The sequence below is a fragment of the Moschus berezovskii genome, chromosome 8 (assembly GCF_049115385.1).
Source record: "Moschus berezovskii isolate FMDL1 chromosome 8, NW_MosBer_1.0, whole genome shotgun sequence".
Lineage (NCBI taxonomy): Eukaryota > Metazoa > Chordata > Mammalia > Artiodactyla > Moschidae > Moschus > Moschus berezovskii.
Window position 1 is genome coordinate 107,312,156 of NC_142467.1, and position 16,918 is coordinate 107,329,073.

At 62.6% G+C, this 16,918-nt stretch overlaps 1 protein-coding gene across 2 annotated transcripts; it reads left to right on the top strand.

Moving 5' to 3' along the window:
* Positions 1-1,198: 1,198 nt before the first annotated feature.
* On the top strand, positions 1,199-16,652 carry SSBP4 (single stranded DNA binding protein 4). Of its 2 annotated transcripts, XM_055430689.2 has the most exons (17): positions 1,199-1,403; positions 9,621-9,693; positions 10,062-10,123; positions 10,211-10,295; positions 13,007-13,096; positions 13,782-13,841; positions 13,928-13,997; positions 14,147-14,214; positions 14,295-14,362; positions 14,678-14,723; positions 14,810-14,845; positions 14,947-15,001; positions 15,089-15,159; positions 15,236-15,314; positions 15,656-15,684; positions 15,797-15,904; positions 16,275-16,652. In XM_055430689.2, exons 1-17 carry the CDS (start codon positions 1,345-1,347, stop codon positions 16,302-16,304), a joined length of 1,089 nt encoding a protein of 362 aa, XP_055286664.1. In that variant the 5' UTR covers positions 1,199-1,344; the 3' UTR covers positions 16,305-16,652. The 2 variants fall into 2 exon arrangements, with proteins under 2 accessions (XP_055286664.1, XP_055286662.1); XM_055430687.2 differs by having other exon boundaries at positions 15,797-16,652.
* Positions 16,653-16,918: the final 266 nt, after the last annotated feature.

Here is a 16,918-nt window from a genome sequence, read left to right on the forward strand (position 1 = left end):
AGGTCCAGCGCACACTGCGCACTGGTACCCTGGCACACAGGTCTCCACCCCCCCACCCCAGGCGCCCCTGCCCTGCGAGTGTCGGCCTCCACCTCCTCTGCACACCCCCGGGGGGGGGGAAAGGGATCCCAGGAGGGAGAATAGGGTGCCTGCTGCCTGCACCCCGACTCCTGCAGAGGTGCTATTAAGGTGGAATATTCACAGGGGCACAGGCTGAAAGGCTGAGCCAGCGAAAGTGACCCAGTCAGTCAAGTCACCCAGCACCTGCAATTGACAACAGGCGTGACTGTGAGGCAGTGCGGGGTAGCTCCCAGGAGGTAGCCTGGATACCCCAGGAGCAGCATCTTGTCCGTGTGCTGTCTGTGTTGCGTGTATCTGTGTTGTGTGAGTGTGTGTTGCACGTGACTGAGTCATCTCTGGCTCGGTGAGACCCCCGGTCCCTGTGTGAAGCCCTCAAGAGGCTGCGACGGTGTGCCCCAGGGTAGCTACGTGGATTCTTTCCACAGCTGTTGGAAGCTGTGGCATAGCGGTGCCTCTGCGTGTCTCCGTGTGACTCGGTACCTATGTGAGTGTGGAGTGTGTGTTGCAGTGTTTTGTAACAGCCACTCTTTGAGCTGCGTATACCTACGTGAATGACAGTGTGTCCCGAAGGCGGGCTATGTGTGGCAGTTCCCTCCCGTGCTGGGTGTGGGTGGCTCTGCGGGGGTGATACACCCAGTGTGACTGCCTGTAGCTTTATGGGGCTATCAGAAGTTGATCCAGCAGCCACACGGACTCACGAGTCCTGTGTCGGCGAGTGTAGCCGCAACTAAGTGTGTGGGTGTGCTCCTGTGTACAATTTGGGCTTATCTGGACGCTGCGTGTGTAGCAGCTATCAGCTGTGTCCTGTTGTTCGTCCCCGAGTGGCAGCCCCCACTCGCGCCCTGAGAGTGTGTAGCCCGGCGCCCCTTCCCCCCGCGGCGGCCACTGCGCGTGCGCGCCCGACCCACGGTCCCGGCGGCGGGACCCACCCGCACTCCCGCCATCGCCCTTTTAAGAGCGGCGCCCGCGGGTGGCGGCGGGCGGGGGCGCGCGCGGCAGGAGGAGGGGGCGCGCGCTTCCCGGAACAGCCCGCGCTGAGGGAAGAGAGGAAGAAAATAAAACCCGCGGCCGGAGCCAAAGCTGGAGCTGCCGCCGCCGCCGTCTGGAGCTCCCCCGCGCGGACAATGCCCGCGATGCCCGCACGGGGCTCAGGGCGGTGAGGCCCGGGGCGCGGGGTAGCTATGGCGACAGGGAGCGCTGCCCGCGGCGCCGCCTGACAGGTGTGGGGCCCCGGCGGCGGCGGCGGCGGCAGTGCGGAGCAGCATGTACGCCAAGGGGGGCAAGGGCTCGGCCGTGCCCTCCGACAGCCAGGCACGAGAGAAGTGAGTCGGTGGGTCGGGACCGCGGGAGCCGGGGGCGGGGCTCGGCGGCCGCGCCGCTTCCGCGGGCCCCAGTGCCGGCGGGCATCGCGTGGGGCACGTGGGTGCGGGTCCGAGCGAGATTTGTGGGGGCGCGCCAGACCGGAGGGGCTCGGGGAGTCGCGAGCAAAGTGAGAGCGCGGTAGAACCGAGGGGCATGAGAGGTTTAAGGGGTCGCGAGATTTGAGGGACACGCGAGATTCGAGAGGTCTTGAGAATAGAGGGGGCGCGGGAGACGCTCGAGGCGTGCGAGATTTACGGGGGCGCGCGAGATCCGAGGGGTACTAAAGGGTCGCGAGACCTCCCCGACGTCGAGACTTGGGTGTGCGAGGTTGCCACCGGTGTGCGCGCTCGAGATTCGTGCCACTTCCCCCATCCTCTGGGGGAAGTTTCCCGGGCAGGCGAGACTGGCCACTCTGCTGCCCGCCCCCTGCTCTGCTCCTTGAGGGGCGGCGGGCCCACCCCGGCAAGACCACCTGTCCAGCGGGGCCTGGGGCAGCTGGGTGGGGCCCTTGGGGAAGCCGCAGGGCTCACAGTCTTGGGGCGCCCACTTGTTCCGGGCATGGCGCTGGGCTTTGGGTGGCAGATGCTTTCAGGCTGGTAGAGGGACAGGTACCTAACTCCCAGACTCTGCGATGAGGGGCTGGGGGCGCTCAGAGCCTGGCACTGCCACTTACCTGTGGTGTGACTTTGGGTGAGGGAGTACGGCCTCCTAAGCTCACTCTTTATCCTGAGAAATGCAGTTCCGTTTCTTAGGTTTAGGGAGCATTTGAAAAATGCTAGGACCTGTGACCATCACAGCAAGGGCACCCAATGGTGGTTTGCAATATTGTTATAGTGCCAGGGACAGGGGAAGGCTTGTGATGGCTGATTTGCAGGATCCTAGAAGTCAAGCCACCTAGTATGGGAAACCAGTTGCTGGAGATGTTAGGAGACTGGGTTCTCAGGGAGAGGTCCCATGATGACTCTTCACGGAACAGAGCAGGAGTGAGGATTTGAAAGTCTGGGCAGTGAAAAGGAGCCCTCAACATGGGCTCTCTCCTGCCCAGTGTTTTCTGCCTGGGCTGACATTGGGACCCTTTCCCGCCCCCACCGGGACCTTCAGCTGTCTCTGTCACCTTCGTCCCCTTATTTAAAGATTTATTTACTTATTTTGTTTTTTGGCTGTGGTGGGTCTTCGTTGCTGCACACCAGCTTTCTCTAGTTGTTACTCTTCATGGCAGTGTGCAGGCTTTTCATCTCTTACAGCTCGGCAGCCGTTTCTCTCTTGACTGAGGACAAGCGAAGCTCAAGGGCTCAGTAGTTGGGGCTCTTGGGCTCCAGAGTGCTGGCTCAGTCGTTCCGGTGCACCGCTTAGTTGCTCCACAGCATGTGGGGTCTTCCCAGACTAGGGATCAGACCCGTGTCCCTTGCAGGTGGATTTTTAACCACTGAACCACCAGGGAAGCCCTCATCTCCTTATCTAAAAAGATCTGAAACCAATGACCAAATGCAAGCACTAGTTAGTTCTTGGTGGGAGGTGCTCTTGGGGCCTCCCTGTAAGCTGGAGCGTTCTTCATTTACAGGAGAGGCTGTGTCTTCCTTCAGGCACTCTACTCAGACCCTCCCTCCCCCTCGCATTCCCTCCCCTGTATTCCCTGGACCCTGCAGTCAGCACTGTGCACTGTGAACCCCCAAGGGCAGGGACCACCGTCTGTGCACCCAGCAGACACTAAGTTCATTGCTAGGACAGGCTGGCCCAAACCTCATTCTGAGATGGGGAGCCAGAAAGGGCTCAGGACAGGGGCCAAAGAAGGAAGGAGAAGAAGGGCAAGAGGAGGCAGGAAGGTGAGATCAGGGAGAAAAGAACAGGCCTGCAGAGTTAAAGACCTGAGCAGTGGAATCCCCTTCACCCCATTTCACAGAGGAGGAAATGAAGGCCCAGAGACAGGAAGTGGCCCAGTTGGCGGCCTGTGAGAGGTGATCTACCTGCAGCCTCTCCCCAGTCCTGGTGAGAATCCTGCAAGGCTGACTGTCCACATTTCAGATGGGAGACAGAACTGGGCTCAGAGCCCCCAGTCTGCCTCCCTGGTGTATCAGCCCCACGCTTTGAAGAGCTCTCCTGTGCCCCTGAACCTGAGTTTTCGATGAGGATCTTTCCTATCTATAGCCCAGCATCCCTGTCAGTGAAGCGGATGCTACCATCTGCTGTTTTCCTAACTTTTTTTTTTGCAGCAGAACCTCGTCTCCAAGCCAGCACTTCTGCTGGACCCTCCTGACAAGAAATGGCTGAGTGTAGGATAGCCCTGGCCAAAAATGATGGGGGAGGGAGACCGAGAACTCAGATAACCCCCTCTTCCATCCTTGGCCAAGAACTGAGGCTGGATTCAAAGACGCAGAATCTCCCCTGGGTTGTCCAGTGGGGTTGAAACTCAACTCCAAAGCCTTCCTCCCCAGCTCAAACCTGTTTCTTTTTTTTAATTTATTTTTAATTGAATAATTACTTTACAATATTGGTTTGATTTTTGCCATCCATCAACATGAAATAGCCACAGGTACACATGTGTCCCCTCCTCTTGAACCTCCCTCCCACCTCCCACCCCTTCCCACCCCTCTAGGTTGTCACAGAGCCCAGTTTGAGTTCCCTGAGACACACAGCAAATTTCCATTGGCTGTCTGTTTTACATATGGTACAAACCTGTTTCTTCCCTTCTCTTATTTCCATGGCCATCCCCTAAGCTGCCACAATCAGTTCTGTTCCAGATAACTGTGCCTGCCTTCCCCAGGTTTCCTGGCCCTCCACCGCCCGGCAGACCCCTAGTAAGCCCCACTCCACAAAGGAGCTGGAGTGTACTTTAAAACACACACCTCTCCAGCCCACATGGCACGCCCCCACCCTGGGTACCAGCCCCAGCTCTTTGGCCCGGCCTCACCCCAGGGCCTTTGCACTTGCCGTGCCCTTAGTAAACGGCTCTTCCTCTAGATCCTCTAGATCTTCCACATAGCTGATCCCTCCCATACCTCACTACCACCCACTTTTCCACTTCACTTTCTTAATCGCACAGCACCAGATCCCCACCAGCTTGTGGAGTAACTCACCTACCTCTTAGCTAGGATGTGGGCTTCTTCTGGGCCAGCACCTGCCTTCCACTATACTCCAAAACCCAGCCCAGCACATGTCTGAACAAGCAGACCATTCCCACCAGGAGAGTGGTAGCCCCCAGACCCCAGCCAGGGTACAAAGATGGCTGGAGATGTGCCAGGATCTCCAGGAGTGGGGTGATCAGACACCTCCTGCTTCCAACCTGGGCAGAAGACAGGTGTCAATTTTAAAAAGTCTGCTATTTAAGGGTGCTTGGAAATGGAGCCCAACCTCACAATTGCGCAGCTAGATAAGAGGCCAGAAAGACAGTCATCTGTCTAGCATCTTCTGGCCAGAAGAATCTCTTCTCCAAAATGACCCCAAGGCTGGGTAGAGAGCAGACGCTCGTTGTGCACTCGGAGCTCCAGGCACACAGTGGCGACTGCAGGGTCCAGAGGGTCCAGGGGAGGGAGGGCAGGGTGGGCCAGAGGGAGGTGGGGTCTGAGTGGGCTGCCTGCAGGGAGGCACAGCTTCTCCTTCTGTACACGATGAACACCAACCTACAGGAGGTCCCCGGAGCACTTCCCACCCAGAACTAACAAGCACTTGCCTTTGGTCATTGGTTTCAGGTCTTTTTAAATAAGGAGATGAAGGTGACAGGGACAGCTGAAGGTCCCTATGTCCACTTGGCATCCTTCCCCCCCCAGCCCCAGAGGCTCTGCTGTCCTAAACTGGGGGGAGACATCTAAACGTTAGCTTCTGGGACACTTTGAGTGCTTCAGGTGGGTTTAGAATAGTTCCACGAACGACAGTCGTAGTCAGCGTCACCGGGCATCTGGGGTGTTTTTCCACCAGAATCAGTTTTGATACAAGCACATCCCTCAGGTATTTTGTCCATTTTCCCAGTGGACAGGGAATGACTGTGTATCTGTCCCATCCCTAGCTGAGCGTCCAGGTGTGGCCCTGGGCACCCTTGTTGGAGGGGAGCTCGTGGGTAAGAGGTTCTTGAGAAAGGCTGAGTGGAGCCAGCCACACAGGGGAGCCTTCTGGAAAGGCAGTATCTGGGGGTGAATGCTGGGGTGGAGTTTATGAGTGGGGGTCATTCCTTTGGCTGCTGGGTGGGGGGAAGGCCTCAACATGAAGGCTGGTGAGGAGCGTGGCTCTAGAGAGCTGAAGGCCTGGCCCTGTGGGTGGTGGAGAGGAGGGAGGAGATGTGTGGGTGAGAGAATCCCTGAGGGCGTAGGTGGGACTGGTGATGGACTCACAGAGGGTGGAGGGGTGACAGGAAGGCCTGGAGTAGAGGGCTGCTCCCAGCCCCCAGCGGCACACGCCTCCTGGGGCTCTGGGGGAGGGGGATCTGAGCAGGGGGCACCTGTTACCTCAATTCTTGGCCAATTATGGCAATCCTTGATAATGAAGGTAGCATTGCTGAGTTTCAGTCTGGGAGGCTCCATTCTGCCCCTACTCCGTGCTCCGCTGCAGGGAGGCCCATGGGCACTTCTCCCTGTAAGCACCCCCGGTCCAGGCACCCTGCATGCTCCAGGTCACCGGTCCTCCTGGAGGGAGGCCCTCCAGTGAGCCCCCTGCTCCCTCCCATCTCCTGCCCTCTTGCAGCGGGGATCCCCTCGGATGGATGAGCTCTTCATTCTGTAGGTCATTTGCTGACCAGGGCTGGGGTGGGACCGGGATTTGGACCCAGAGCCCAGGCCCTTTCCCACAACCCCACTTAGGGCCTGGACAGGGACCCCCCCCAAGCCAGAAGTGCCCCAGAGGGGAGGGCTCTAGAGGTCCCCAAACCACCTGCCCAGGCTTCAGGCAAACAAAACTGCTCCCAATTCTCTGAGACTTGATCCAGATGAAAATAAAAAGTACTAGCACATAAGGTTTTCGGTTTCAGCAAAACTGAAAACCTTCTCTGGCTTCTCTATGCTCTTGGGATAAAACCCCAAATCCTTAACATCAGAATAGTAGGTGCTTACCTTCTGCAGTGCTTCCCCGACATCCCCAGGGGGTTCAGGGTCCATTCCTCCAGATGGCTGAGGGCCCAGTGCTAGGTAAGCTCAAGAGTGAGATGAAGTCCCCGCCCGCCCAAAGCGACATTCAGTGGTTGCTGCAGGCAGTAAGCGGAGAGCCTGGTGTCAAATGGAGATAAATAGAATGATGGGAGGGCAAGGGGAGACTGGAGCAGGGCTGGGGTTAGAAGTGATAAAGACGTCTCTTACAGGTGACACTGGAGCCATGAGGGTCTCTAGCTAAAGTGCCCCAGGCAGGGAAACAGCTTGTGCAAAGGGCCTTGGGGTGGAGAAGTAGTGAGTAGTCACTGTGTGGGGGGAGGGGCAAGTCGGGGAGGGTCTGTGTGCGGAGTGCTGGTGGGGAAGGAAGGAAGCAGCCTTTGCTGAAGCGCAGGTAAATGATGGTGGCAGCCTGGACCAGGCAGGGAGAAGGCTCAGGATGAGGAGAGAGGGCTTTCTCCTTAAGTTCTTTCCCCTAAATTTGGTAAAATGTAGCGATCTCTGGGGGATAGCTGGGTGGGTCCTCACACTTGCACCACACAATTGTGTGTTCAGACCACCCAGGCTGGGGAACAGGAGAGGAAGGGGAGAAGAAGCTGGGGTGGGGCTGGGCCTTTAAGATACCAACTGGGCAGTGGACACTGAGTTCTGAGCAAGCCTGTGGGCAGCTGCAGCGTCAGTCATCCGAGCAGAGGGGGAGGCCCCCCAGGGAGAGAGGAGGGTGGGCTCCCGAACCTGTGTCCTAGGCCACATGCCGCCCCTGAGGGTGGGGGGTGAGAGGTAATGGAGGACGCGGTGGGCTGGCAGCGGAGGCCCCTTGGTGGGAGCCAGCATGTTCTTCAGAGGACTCCAGAGCCCTGAGGAGAGCCTCTGCCCTTGCTGGGGGTAGGGGGTAGCAGACTGCAGCCCCCCCGTTTCCCTTCTGGGGTGGCCTACCTGGGCCCCCTTCCCCTACTCTATCTTGCTCCCTGTCTCTGGGTGTCTCATCCCCCTGCCTCTCCTGCTCCCTGCACTGCTCCCCCCCGCCCCCCCGAGGTGACGGGGTCTGGCTGGACCTCTCACAGCCTCTCTCTTTGCCTGCAAGGTGAGGAAGTGAGCTGGCTGGAGCCGGTCAGGTCTGCTCTGGCCCCATCGGCTTTTTGTGTTCATTCTTGTACTGATGGGCTTGGACCGGGCGGATGCAACCGGGCAGACGCAGACCACTGGTGAAGGCTCGGGAGGCCTCTAGAAAGGGAGGGGGCTCTGGGAGAGAGTTGGACAGATGAGCCCCGAGGCTGAAGGGTGAGGAAGATCGCTGGGCTGGAGAAGGGAGGATGCTGAAGACTGCTGGGTGCGATGTTGGAACCTGGGGTTGCCTGGGCCTTGAGGAGCTACTGAGAGGAGTGTGGTGGCAAGGCGGGGACCTTGGCTAGTCTTGGGGGAAACCCACACTCAGAACTACGTGAGCCTCATAAATCCTACCTCTCAGTTACCTGTTTCTGCCCTTCCAGTGGCTGTCGCAGTTTGGGGCACAGTGCGAGCTGTGGACATACCTTGCCCTGGGGCAGCTGCCCACTCTGACTCCTAATAGTGCCTTGTCCTCCTGTAGCATGCACTGCCCTCCAGCCCACCGGATCGCTTACCTTCTCCTTGGCATCGTTGCTCCTCCGTCTTGCCCTGCAAGCTGTAGCCTCTGGGAGGACAGGAGTCTGTGGTGGTCACTACTCAGGGAGGCGCTGCGTGAACGTGTGTTGAATGAATGAAGGGATGGATGGGTTAAGAAAGGAAGAAGGTCCAGTACAAGGGCGGAAGCCATGGGGCGGGGGCCGGGACAGAAGGACCTCGCTGCGGTCCGGGGCCTGGGTGGTCTGCTGAAGGGGCTGGGATGGGAGGATTGAGCAGCCTGGCTGGGAAGAGTGAGAGAAAACAGGAGCATGAGTCAAAGCAAGGTTATTTTAAGATGGGGCTGTCAGCCAGGGGAGGGCAGCCAGCTGAGAAGGCAGGCAACTGGAAGGGCCCCCAGCTTTCACCAGAGCAACTTAAGGCCGGCCCTCGGGGAGCCTCCAGTCTTGGACCCAGACTCCCCTCAGCCCATCCGCAGCCTGGTTGGGCAGTAGGAGGACCCTGGGGGTGCCCCGAGGAGCTGGGACAGTAGAGGGTGACTGGGTGACCCCAGCGCTTGGGGAGTTGTCCCTCTGCTGGCTGGTGTGGAAGACAGACAGGGGTGGCGGAGGCCAAGGATGGAAAGGCCTGGAAGGCAATATGGATGGTTGGGCTTCCTTGTGTGGCCCATGCGTGGTACTGCTGGTTGGAGCGTGGCCCTGCTGGTTGGAGGGTGGCCTGTGCTCTTGGCCTGGGAAGTAGCCGAACTGCTGTGTCCATGGGTGCTGGGCGCCATGGGCATTTGGACAAGGCGGTGTTGTGACAGCTGAGTGGCACTGTTGGCCCTACCTCCCATCCCCCAGAGTCTCCTAGGGGGCTGGCACGGGTGTGTCATAGCCACCACTGATGGGTGCAGACTGACCCTAGAGAAGGACAGGGGTCCAGGGAGACCTGGAGGAGGAAGACCTCAGGTCAGAGAGCCCCTCTCTTTTCTCGGCAGCTGAGGCTGGGCATGCATTAGGCGCTGGGCCCTGGCCACATGGCCCAGGGTGCCTGCTGGGAGGCCCTACCCAGAGCACAGTCTGGAATGGAGCCCACGAGCACTTTCTCCAGGCAGAGGGCCTCTCTGGGGTCAAGGCTGCTCGGAGGTCTTGGGATTGGTGGGACAGGCCCAGGACTTGGTCCATCAGGGGGTGTTGAACGGAACAGAATTTGACCTGGAAGTGGGTCTGGGGACTCCTAGGAGGGCTGCCTGGACAAGGGGCCTGCAGGCTGGGTGTTGATGTGGGAGGTGGTCAGGCTGAGCAACAGGCATGGAGGCCGTCTCTCTTCTGAGTGGGGGAGCTGGGGCAGCGGGGGACCAGTGAAAGGGAGGGAGTGAGGCTGGCGGGAGGGGGTTCGGTGAGGGGCCTTCTCCACCTTCCCGCCAGGAGGGCAGGTGCTTGGCCTGAGAGCGCCTCCCAGGGGTCCTTGGGGCGGGGCTCTGAGCCTGGCCTGGCCTCTGACCTGCCCTCCTGGCACCTGCAGGCTGGCGTTGTACGTGTATGAGTACCTGCTGCACGTCGGCGCCCAGAAGTCAGCCCAGACCTTCCTGTCTGAGGTAAGCGGGCCCGGCCAGGCAGGGACCCCCACAGCCCGCGCATCCTGGGGCCTCCTTTCCCCACTTTCATCAGGTCTCCAGTGGTAGGGTCAGGTCCTGCCCTGGAAGCTGAGGGTTGGGCTGGGGCTGGGCCCGGGCCTGCAGATGGGCATCCTGGCATCTGTTCATCCATCTGAGGATCTGCCTCCTGCTTCTTCACTGGGCTCCTCACCAAGCTGCCCCCCTCCTGTCTCCCCAGCTCTGACCCACTGGTTTCCTGCCCCAGTGTTCCCTGGGTCCGCAAGCTGGGTGGCGCTGCCTCTCGGGAGGGGAGGGTGTCAGGCAGCGCTGAGCAGCCAGCGCCTCAGTTTCTTTCCTCTCCCCTGCAGATCCGATGGGAGAAGAACATCACGCTGGGGGAGCCCCCGGGCTTCCTTCATTCCTGGTGGTGGTGCGTGCGCGGAGGAGCGGGCGGCCGTTGGGGGGGCGGTGCTGGGTGGGGGCGCGTGGGGCAACTATCTCCCCCTGCCGCCCACAGCGTGTTCTGGGACTTGTACTGTGCAGCGCCCGACCGCAGAGAGGCGTGTGAGCACTCGAGCGAGGCCAAGGCTTTCCAGGACTACGTGAGTCCCGCCCCAGGGGCTGGGACCAGGGCTTGTGGGCGTGGGCAGGGGCCTGTGCTATGCGGGGCTCCAGTGGGCAAGTGGGCCGGGCTGTGGGGTGTGACCTGAGATTGGGGCTTCTGTGGGGGGTCCTATGCTCCTCCACTGCACCCAGATCCTGCGGGTCCCCATCAGCCCGAGGCCCTCCGGAGGCCAGCCTCTCCGTTGCTTCCCCTCATGCGAACTCCATGTGGAAGCCGGTGACAGAACCCCAGTTCCTGCCTCCCTGGCTGCCTGCCTCTTTGTGTGCAGGGTGGGGCTCGCCGTCCCCCACAACTTGCCCCCTCCCCCCTAGCCTTCTGAGGTGGGGGCCCAGGTAGGGGTGCACCCTGGCGCTGGAGAGGCCTAGCTTGGCAGACCTCCCAGGCTTGCTCGGTGGCTGGGGCTGCTCTCTTCACCTCTTCGGCCTCGGGTTTCGGTGCAAGTTGAGGGGGAGTCAGTGTCGTCCAGAGCAGAGGCTGGGTAACAGGAGGGGGCCGGCGGCACCGTGTGGTCACGTGGGAGGCGTTGGCCGCCCCTGCCTTTACCCTCTTCCTCCTGGTCTGCCCCGCAGAGAGACTCCCCAGCTCTCCCCCCTCCCCCTGCACTCCTGCACCCGGCGTGTCCACATCCTGAGCCCTCCGCTCCGCTGTGCCCCTGGGGCGGGGTGCCTCTCAGGGCCTGCCCTCCGCCCTCCTTCGCTGCAGTTAGCGGGAGTCCCACACCAGGCACCGCCTCCCGACAGAGGGTCCCCCCAGTACGGAAGGGCCAGGGTACAGTCCGAAAAGGCCGGGGTTCACCATGTCCCCGAAGCCGCCCCGGGCACGCCGTGTGCCCATTTATGAGAGGGGCGGTCACTGCTGTTCACCCCCGTCAGGTTCCCCTGGTCATGCTGTGGTCCGGCCAGAACGGGGGTAATAGACGTGTCTGGAGCTGTGTGCGCGTGTGACTCGGCGCGGGTCCGACTCCCTCGGCCCAGTGCACCCCACTCCTCCCTTGCCTCTCCGGGGCCCCTGGGGCTCTGTTCCTCCTCCTGGCTGAGCAGCCCGCCCTTGCCTCTCCGCCCCCGGCTTCGTCCCCGCCCCCACGTCTCGGGGGAGGGAAGAGTGCGCGGTCTCCCGGAGTGAGCGCGCTTCCGGGAGCACGCTGGTTACCATGGCAGCAGGGTGCGTCAAGGGAGGGGGGCGGCGCCCGGCCGCGGCCCGGCTCCGGGGTGACAGGGTCCCTGTGTCGGCAGACTGAAGCCGGCTGCATGTTCCGCCCCACCTCCGCACTTACTGGCGGTGGGGTGAGGGGAGTCCTGCCGCCTCCCCCTCGCAGTCGGGGCTCCCACCTCCCTCCCACCCCCCAGCTTCTGAGGGGGCTCAGTCAGCGCCTCTGGGCTGGGGGCCGACCTCTGCGTCTCCAGGAAACGGGAGCGCGCCCAGCCTGTCGTCATGGCAACGCGGGCCCAGGCTGGTGCCTCCGGGTGTATGATTGACGTGGGGGGTCCAGCTCAGGTCACCCACCGGGAAGGGTGGGCCCGACCCGTACCCCCCCGGATTAACCCTTCAAGGCCTAGACTTGGGGAGCCCCATCTTTTCCCCACCCCCACACCTCAAGGTCTGGAAAGCCAGCCTCCCGCACCGCCAGCCACCTTCCCCGACCAGGAAATGCTCTGGCGCCGCCTGCCACGGCTCAGAAAGGGGGGGCTGCCCTCCCAGTGGGCTGGGGAGGGTGGACAGACGCAGGGCCCAGGGAGAGACAGGCGTCAAGGGGCCTCAAGAGAAGCGCTCTCCTCAGCGCCTGCAGCGTCCTCCCGCTTCCCTGTCCTTTGATGTATCTCCTCTGCCCTGAAGACTAGGCCTTTTTCTACCCCCTCCCCCTGCTCTGTGGGCCCCAAAGGCAGACAAGCCTGGGACTTGGAACCAGCCAGAGGAAGTGGCCTGTTAGCCTGTCCCCCTGCCAACTCTGGGCCTGCCACCAGCATCTCCACCCTTGGCAGACACTAGAACTCTCTTCTCAGGCTCTCGGTCTTGTCCCCTCCTCCATCTGAAGAGAGACTGGGGGCCTGGAGAGGCACTGTGGAGTGCTGCTCTTCCTTCCCCCTCCTTCCTGGAGGAGGAGGGGAGTGGTTTGTACAGTTGCTCTAAGAAGGAACCCTCTGGGAGGAAGGTTCATCTCCAAGCTGCCTATTGATTTTTGTTGTTGATTTGAGGGGTCTTGGGGGCCCAGCTAAGCTGCCTTGCCAGCCAGAAGGATTCAGGGCTGGTTGAGATGGGCTGGGAGTGGGGGGACTGTGCCCCCACCCATTTGAAGTTGGATTCAGACCAAAAGAACAAGCCTGTACTAGAAGGATGAAGCACACACTGGAGTTCCCTAGAATCCTCAGGGTGGAGACCCTCCAGCGGCTGGGGTCCCCGGCCTCCTTGCTAGTCTGGGGTCTCAGCAGGTTGGGACCCTGATCACCTGTGGGTCGTGAGTGCAGCACAGAGGCAGCCCTTGCTCAGGGCCACTCAGCACATGGGGCTGCTGAGCCTGGGGGGACAAGGACTCTTTCCTCAGTGCTAACCCCTCTCCCCAATCCTTCCATGCGTGAGTAGTAGGATGGCTTGGGTTCCTTGTTCTGTGGGGCTGGGTGTTTGGGGAGAAGAGAAGAAACTGCTTCAGAAAGGGACCTGACTTGGGTCTTGCCATCTCTCCCGCTCCTGCAGAGTGCTGCAGCGGCCCCCAGCCCGGTGATGGGGAGCATGGCCCCCAGTGATGCAATGGCATCAGGCCCCATGGCACCCGGCTTCTTCCAGGTACAGCCACGGCTAGGACCCCCTGTCTCCCTGGGTGGGCAGTGACAGGGTGGGTGTGTACTGTGCGGTCAGTGGTAGGGCCAGAGAGAGGGGTGGAGCTGCCTGGGCCCCAGTACCAAGGAGGGCGGGGGCTCTGCGCTAGGACTGCTCATGTGTCAGGGTGCCTGGGGCCGCAAAGCTTGGCTCCCTGAGCCAGGGGTCCTGCCCATAACCCTACCTTTAGGTCCACACCCGGCTCCTCCCCCACCACATCCCGCAGAGGGGGCTAGTTGGCCCCTTCTCCTGCCTCCACGGTGTCCCCGCCCCTGCCCTGCCAGGCTCAGCAGAGCCACAGGAAACCGTGGAACTTCGGGTGACCTCGCTCCTCCCAACCCGCCTGGTTCTGTCCTCCTAGGCTCCCCCCCACCCCGGCTCCCAGCCTTCCCCCCACATCCCCAACGCCCCCATGATGGGGCCTCATGTTCAGGTAAGGACATGTAACGCCCCGCCCCTTCGCGCACGCACACCCCTACCCGGGGCCCCTTGGCGCGGTAGGTACCACTGAACTCCACACACCCAGGCACCGCGGGCTGAGGTATGCCGGCTGGTGCGAGGAAGGCTGGGGGCCCGGCGGCAGCAGCAACCGGGTAGCTTTGAGGGCTGGGCAGGTGGGGGGAGGTGCTGATCCCCGGCCCACCTCTTCCAGCCCTTCATGTCACCGCGGTTCCCAGGGGGCCCCCGGCCCACCCTGCGGATGCCGAGTCAGGTGAGAGAGGGGATGTGGGGAGGGCGGGCAGGAGCTGGGCCGGGGTGGGGGCACCTCCACTCAGTGCTGCCACTCCCCATCCGCAGCCTCCCGTGGGCCTCCCCGGCTCCCAGCCCCTCCTCCCTGGCACCATGGAGCCCTCCCCGCGAGCTCAGGGTGAGTAGGGAAGCTCCAGCTGCTGTCCCCCCACCAGCCAATCAGGACTCCAGAACCAGGAACCCCCCCACCCCCACCCCCGCCATCACAGCGCGTGTCCACGCAGGGAAATGGTCCGGACCTGAGTCCACTCTTCCTTCTTCCCCCAGGGCATTCGAGCATGGGCCCCATGCAGAGAGTGACGCCTCCTCGGGGCATGACCAGCGTTGGGCCCCAGGTAAGGGCTGGCCCAGTTGACTGGGGAGCTTCAGGGGCTGCCCCCGCTAAGCCTGCACTCTCGGCCTTTTGCCTTCGCAGAGCTACGGAGGTGGCATGCGGCCCCCACCCAACTCTCTTGCTGGCCCCGGCTTGCCCACCATGAACATGTAAGGCCCTCAGGGACCCCTAGGAGCGTGCCCAGGCGGGCAGCACCCCCTTCACGGGCTGGGTGTACTGAGGCAGACCCACACAGTCCTTGGTACTGTTGACTTCACTGCTGGGTGGGGAAGCTCAGACTCAAAGACCAGTGAGCCATGGCTGGCTTGGGATTTGAAGGCTGGTCTGGACTCTGCGTGGTTACTTCCTGGCCAACACCTGCTGCTCTGAGGGCACGTGGGGCAGAGTGGGTGTGTCGGGGAGTGTGTGGTGGGGGACAGGGCACCACCGGGCTCAGACCTCAGGTCCACCACTGTCTCTTCTAGGGGCCCCGGAGTGCGCGGCCCATGGGCCAGCCCCAGTGGCAACTCGGTAAGTATCCGGGACAGGTGTGGGGTGATTAAAAGCGGGTGGGGTGGTGGAGTGGGCGGACTGCTCACAGATGCCTCTGTCCCCAGATCCCCTACTCCTCCTCCTCCCCCGGCAGCTACTCGGTGAGTGGGGCCTCAGCTGGGACCCCTGGGACCTGAGCGTAAGGGTTGTGGGGTGACACATGGGGGGCTTTCTCACCGCCTGTGCCTCCCTCTGTGTGCAGGGACCCCCAGGAGGAGGTGGGCCCCCTGGAACCCCCATCATGCCTAGCCCTGGAGGTACGACAGCCTGAACGGGGCATAGGGAGGGGTGTGCTTGGTGGGGGAAGCCCCTCTGACACCCCGCCCCCTAATGTGCTGTCTCAGACTCCACCAACTCTAGCGAGAACATGTACACCATCATGAACCCCATCGGGCCGGGCGCCGGCAGGGCTAATGTAAGTAGGGCTGGGGGGATTGGTTGGGGGGCGGGGAGCCGGTGGCCGGAGGCCCAGGCTGTTTCTCTGCCTGCAGTTCCCTCTTGGCCCTGGTCCGGAGGGCCCCATGGCCGCCATGAGTGCGATGGAGCCTCACCACGTAAACGGATCCCTGGGTGAGTGGGCGTCCGGGGACACCGACACCCACACGCCCGCCCCCGCCCCGCTGCTCCACGAGCCTCGGGCGCCCCCTGGCGGCCTTCTTCAGCCCGTCCGCCTCTGTGTGCTGGGCGGGTATTGAAGGCGCCTTTGCTTCTCGGAGCTGCTGGGTGACCAGCTGAGCTGGGGGAGGGTCCGGCATCGAAACCGGGGGGAGGCCTGGCCGCCAGCCCTGACGCCCGTCCCGCTCCGGGCCCTCCCAATGGGCTGGGCCGAGGGAGGGGACGCGGAGGGCGGGGGGCGGATTTGGCGGCGCCGGCGCGTCTGAGCCGCTTGTCCGCCGTCTGTCGGTCCACAGGCTCGGGCGATCTGGACGGGTTGCCGAAGGTGAGGGGGCGGCGCTCCGCGGGGGGCGGGGCTGCGGGGGCGGCCGGGGGGAGAAGCAGAGTCCCGGCGGGGCCGCGCGGCCGGTCTTCGCGCTGACCGCGGCCGCCCCCAGAGCTCCCCCGGCGCCGTGGCCGGCCTGAGCAACACCCCGGGCACCCCGCGGGACGACGGTGAGATGGCGGCCGCCGGGACCTTCCTGCACCCGTTCCCGAGCGAAAGCGTAAGCGACTGCGTCGACTCCCCCCCCGCGGCGGCGTCGGGCCGGAGGGGCCTGGCGGGCAGACCCCGGCGGGGCGGCCGGGGGGCCAGAGCAAGACCGTGACCGCGGCGGGCCAGGTGGGGGGGCGGCCGCGGCATCCTTCCCTTCCTCCTCCTCTCCCCTTCCCCGGCCCGACCCGTCTCACCACCCCGTCCGCATCCCGCCCCCAGCCCTGGGACCCGCGGCTCCCCCCGTGCACCGCCACCTGCTCTTTTCCTCTCGCCCTGCCCCCTGTCCGCACCGCCCTGTCCCCCATTCCCCCCGGGGGGCGGGTCCCAGCCTAGGCCGGAACTGAGCCGGCCCCCGCGCGCCACCCCTCGTCTTTCCGCAGTACTCCCCCGGGATGACCATGAGCGTGTGATGGGGCCGCAGACCCTTGCCCACTGCCGGCCTCGGCTTCTGCCCAGCGCCCCTGCCCGGGGCCAAGGTCCAGGGGCTCGGGTGGTCCGCAGGGTGAGGGTCTGAGGTCACACCGCGGGCAACTGGACTCCCAGTCAAGGCTTGGATGGCTGGGAGGCCCCGCACCAAGGACTCATTCATTTTATACATATATATAAAAACAAACACACAAGGACCTCAGAGACGTTCTTTCCTGTTTGGGCCCTTCCTGTCATTTCTATTTTGTCCTAGGGGGGGCGCTCCTTGGGGGACCTTCCTTTCCCCTGGACAGCAGGGGTGAGCCCCATCAATAAATGTAACTTGATTTTGGTTTTTGGTATCTGATCTCAAATTTCTTTAGCTTGCAGCAGCCACACCCTACTTATTAGCCCAGCCCTCAAGGGTTGCCCAGCGGGTTAGGCAGAGCCGCCCGCCTCTCCCCCCTACTCCCTCTCCCCCCTACTCCCACGGGGCGGAGATCGGTTCGGGAGGGTTGGGGCAACAGAGTTGGGAAGGGGAGGTAGGAGTCTGCTGATGAAAAATGGAGATGGGGCTGGAGTTGGGCGGGTTTAGCGTTGCAGGCGCCAAAAATACAGA

What these genes read in the sequence shown, in the direction of transcription:
- SSBP4 (XM_055430687.2), top strand. Translation starts at nt 1,345, where the DNA reads ATGTACGCCAAGGGGGGCAAGGGCTCGGCCGTGCCCTCCGACAGCCAG. An exon ending in TGACCAGCGTTGGGCCCCAG is followed by an intron (nt 14,215 to 14,294) that starts GTAAGGGCTGGC and finishes TTGCCTTCGCAG; the next exon opens with AGCTACGGAGGTGGCATGCG. An exon ending in CGGGCGCCGGCAGGGCTAAT is followed by an intron (nt 15,160 to 15,235) that starts GTAAGTAGGGCT and finishes CTCTGCCTGCAG; the next exon opens with TTCCCTCTTGGCCCTGGTCC.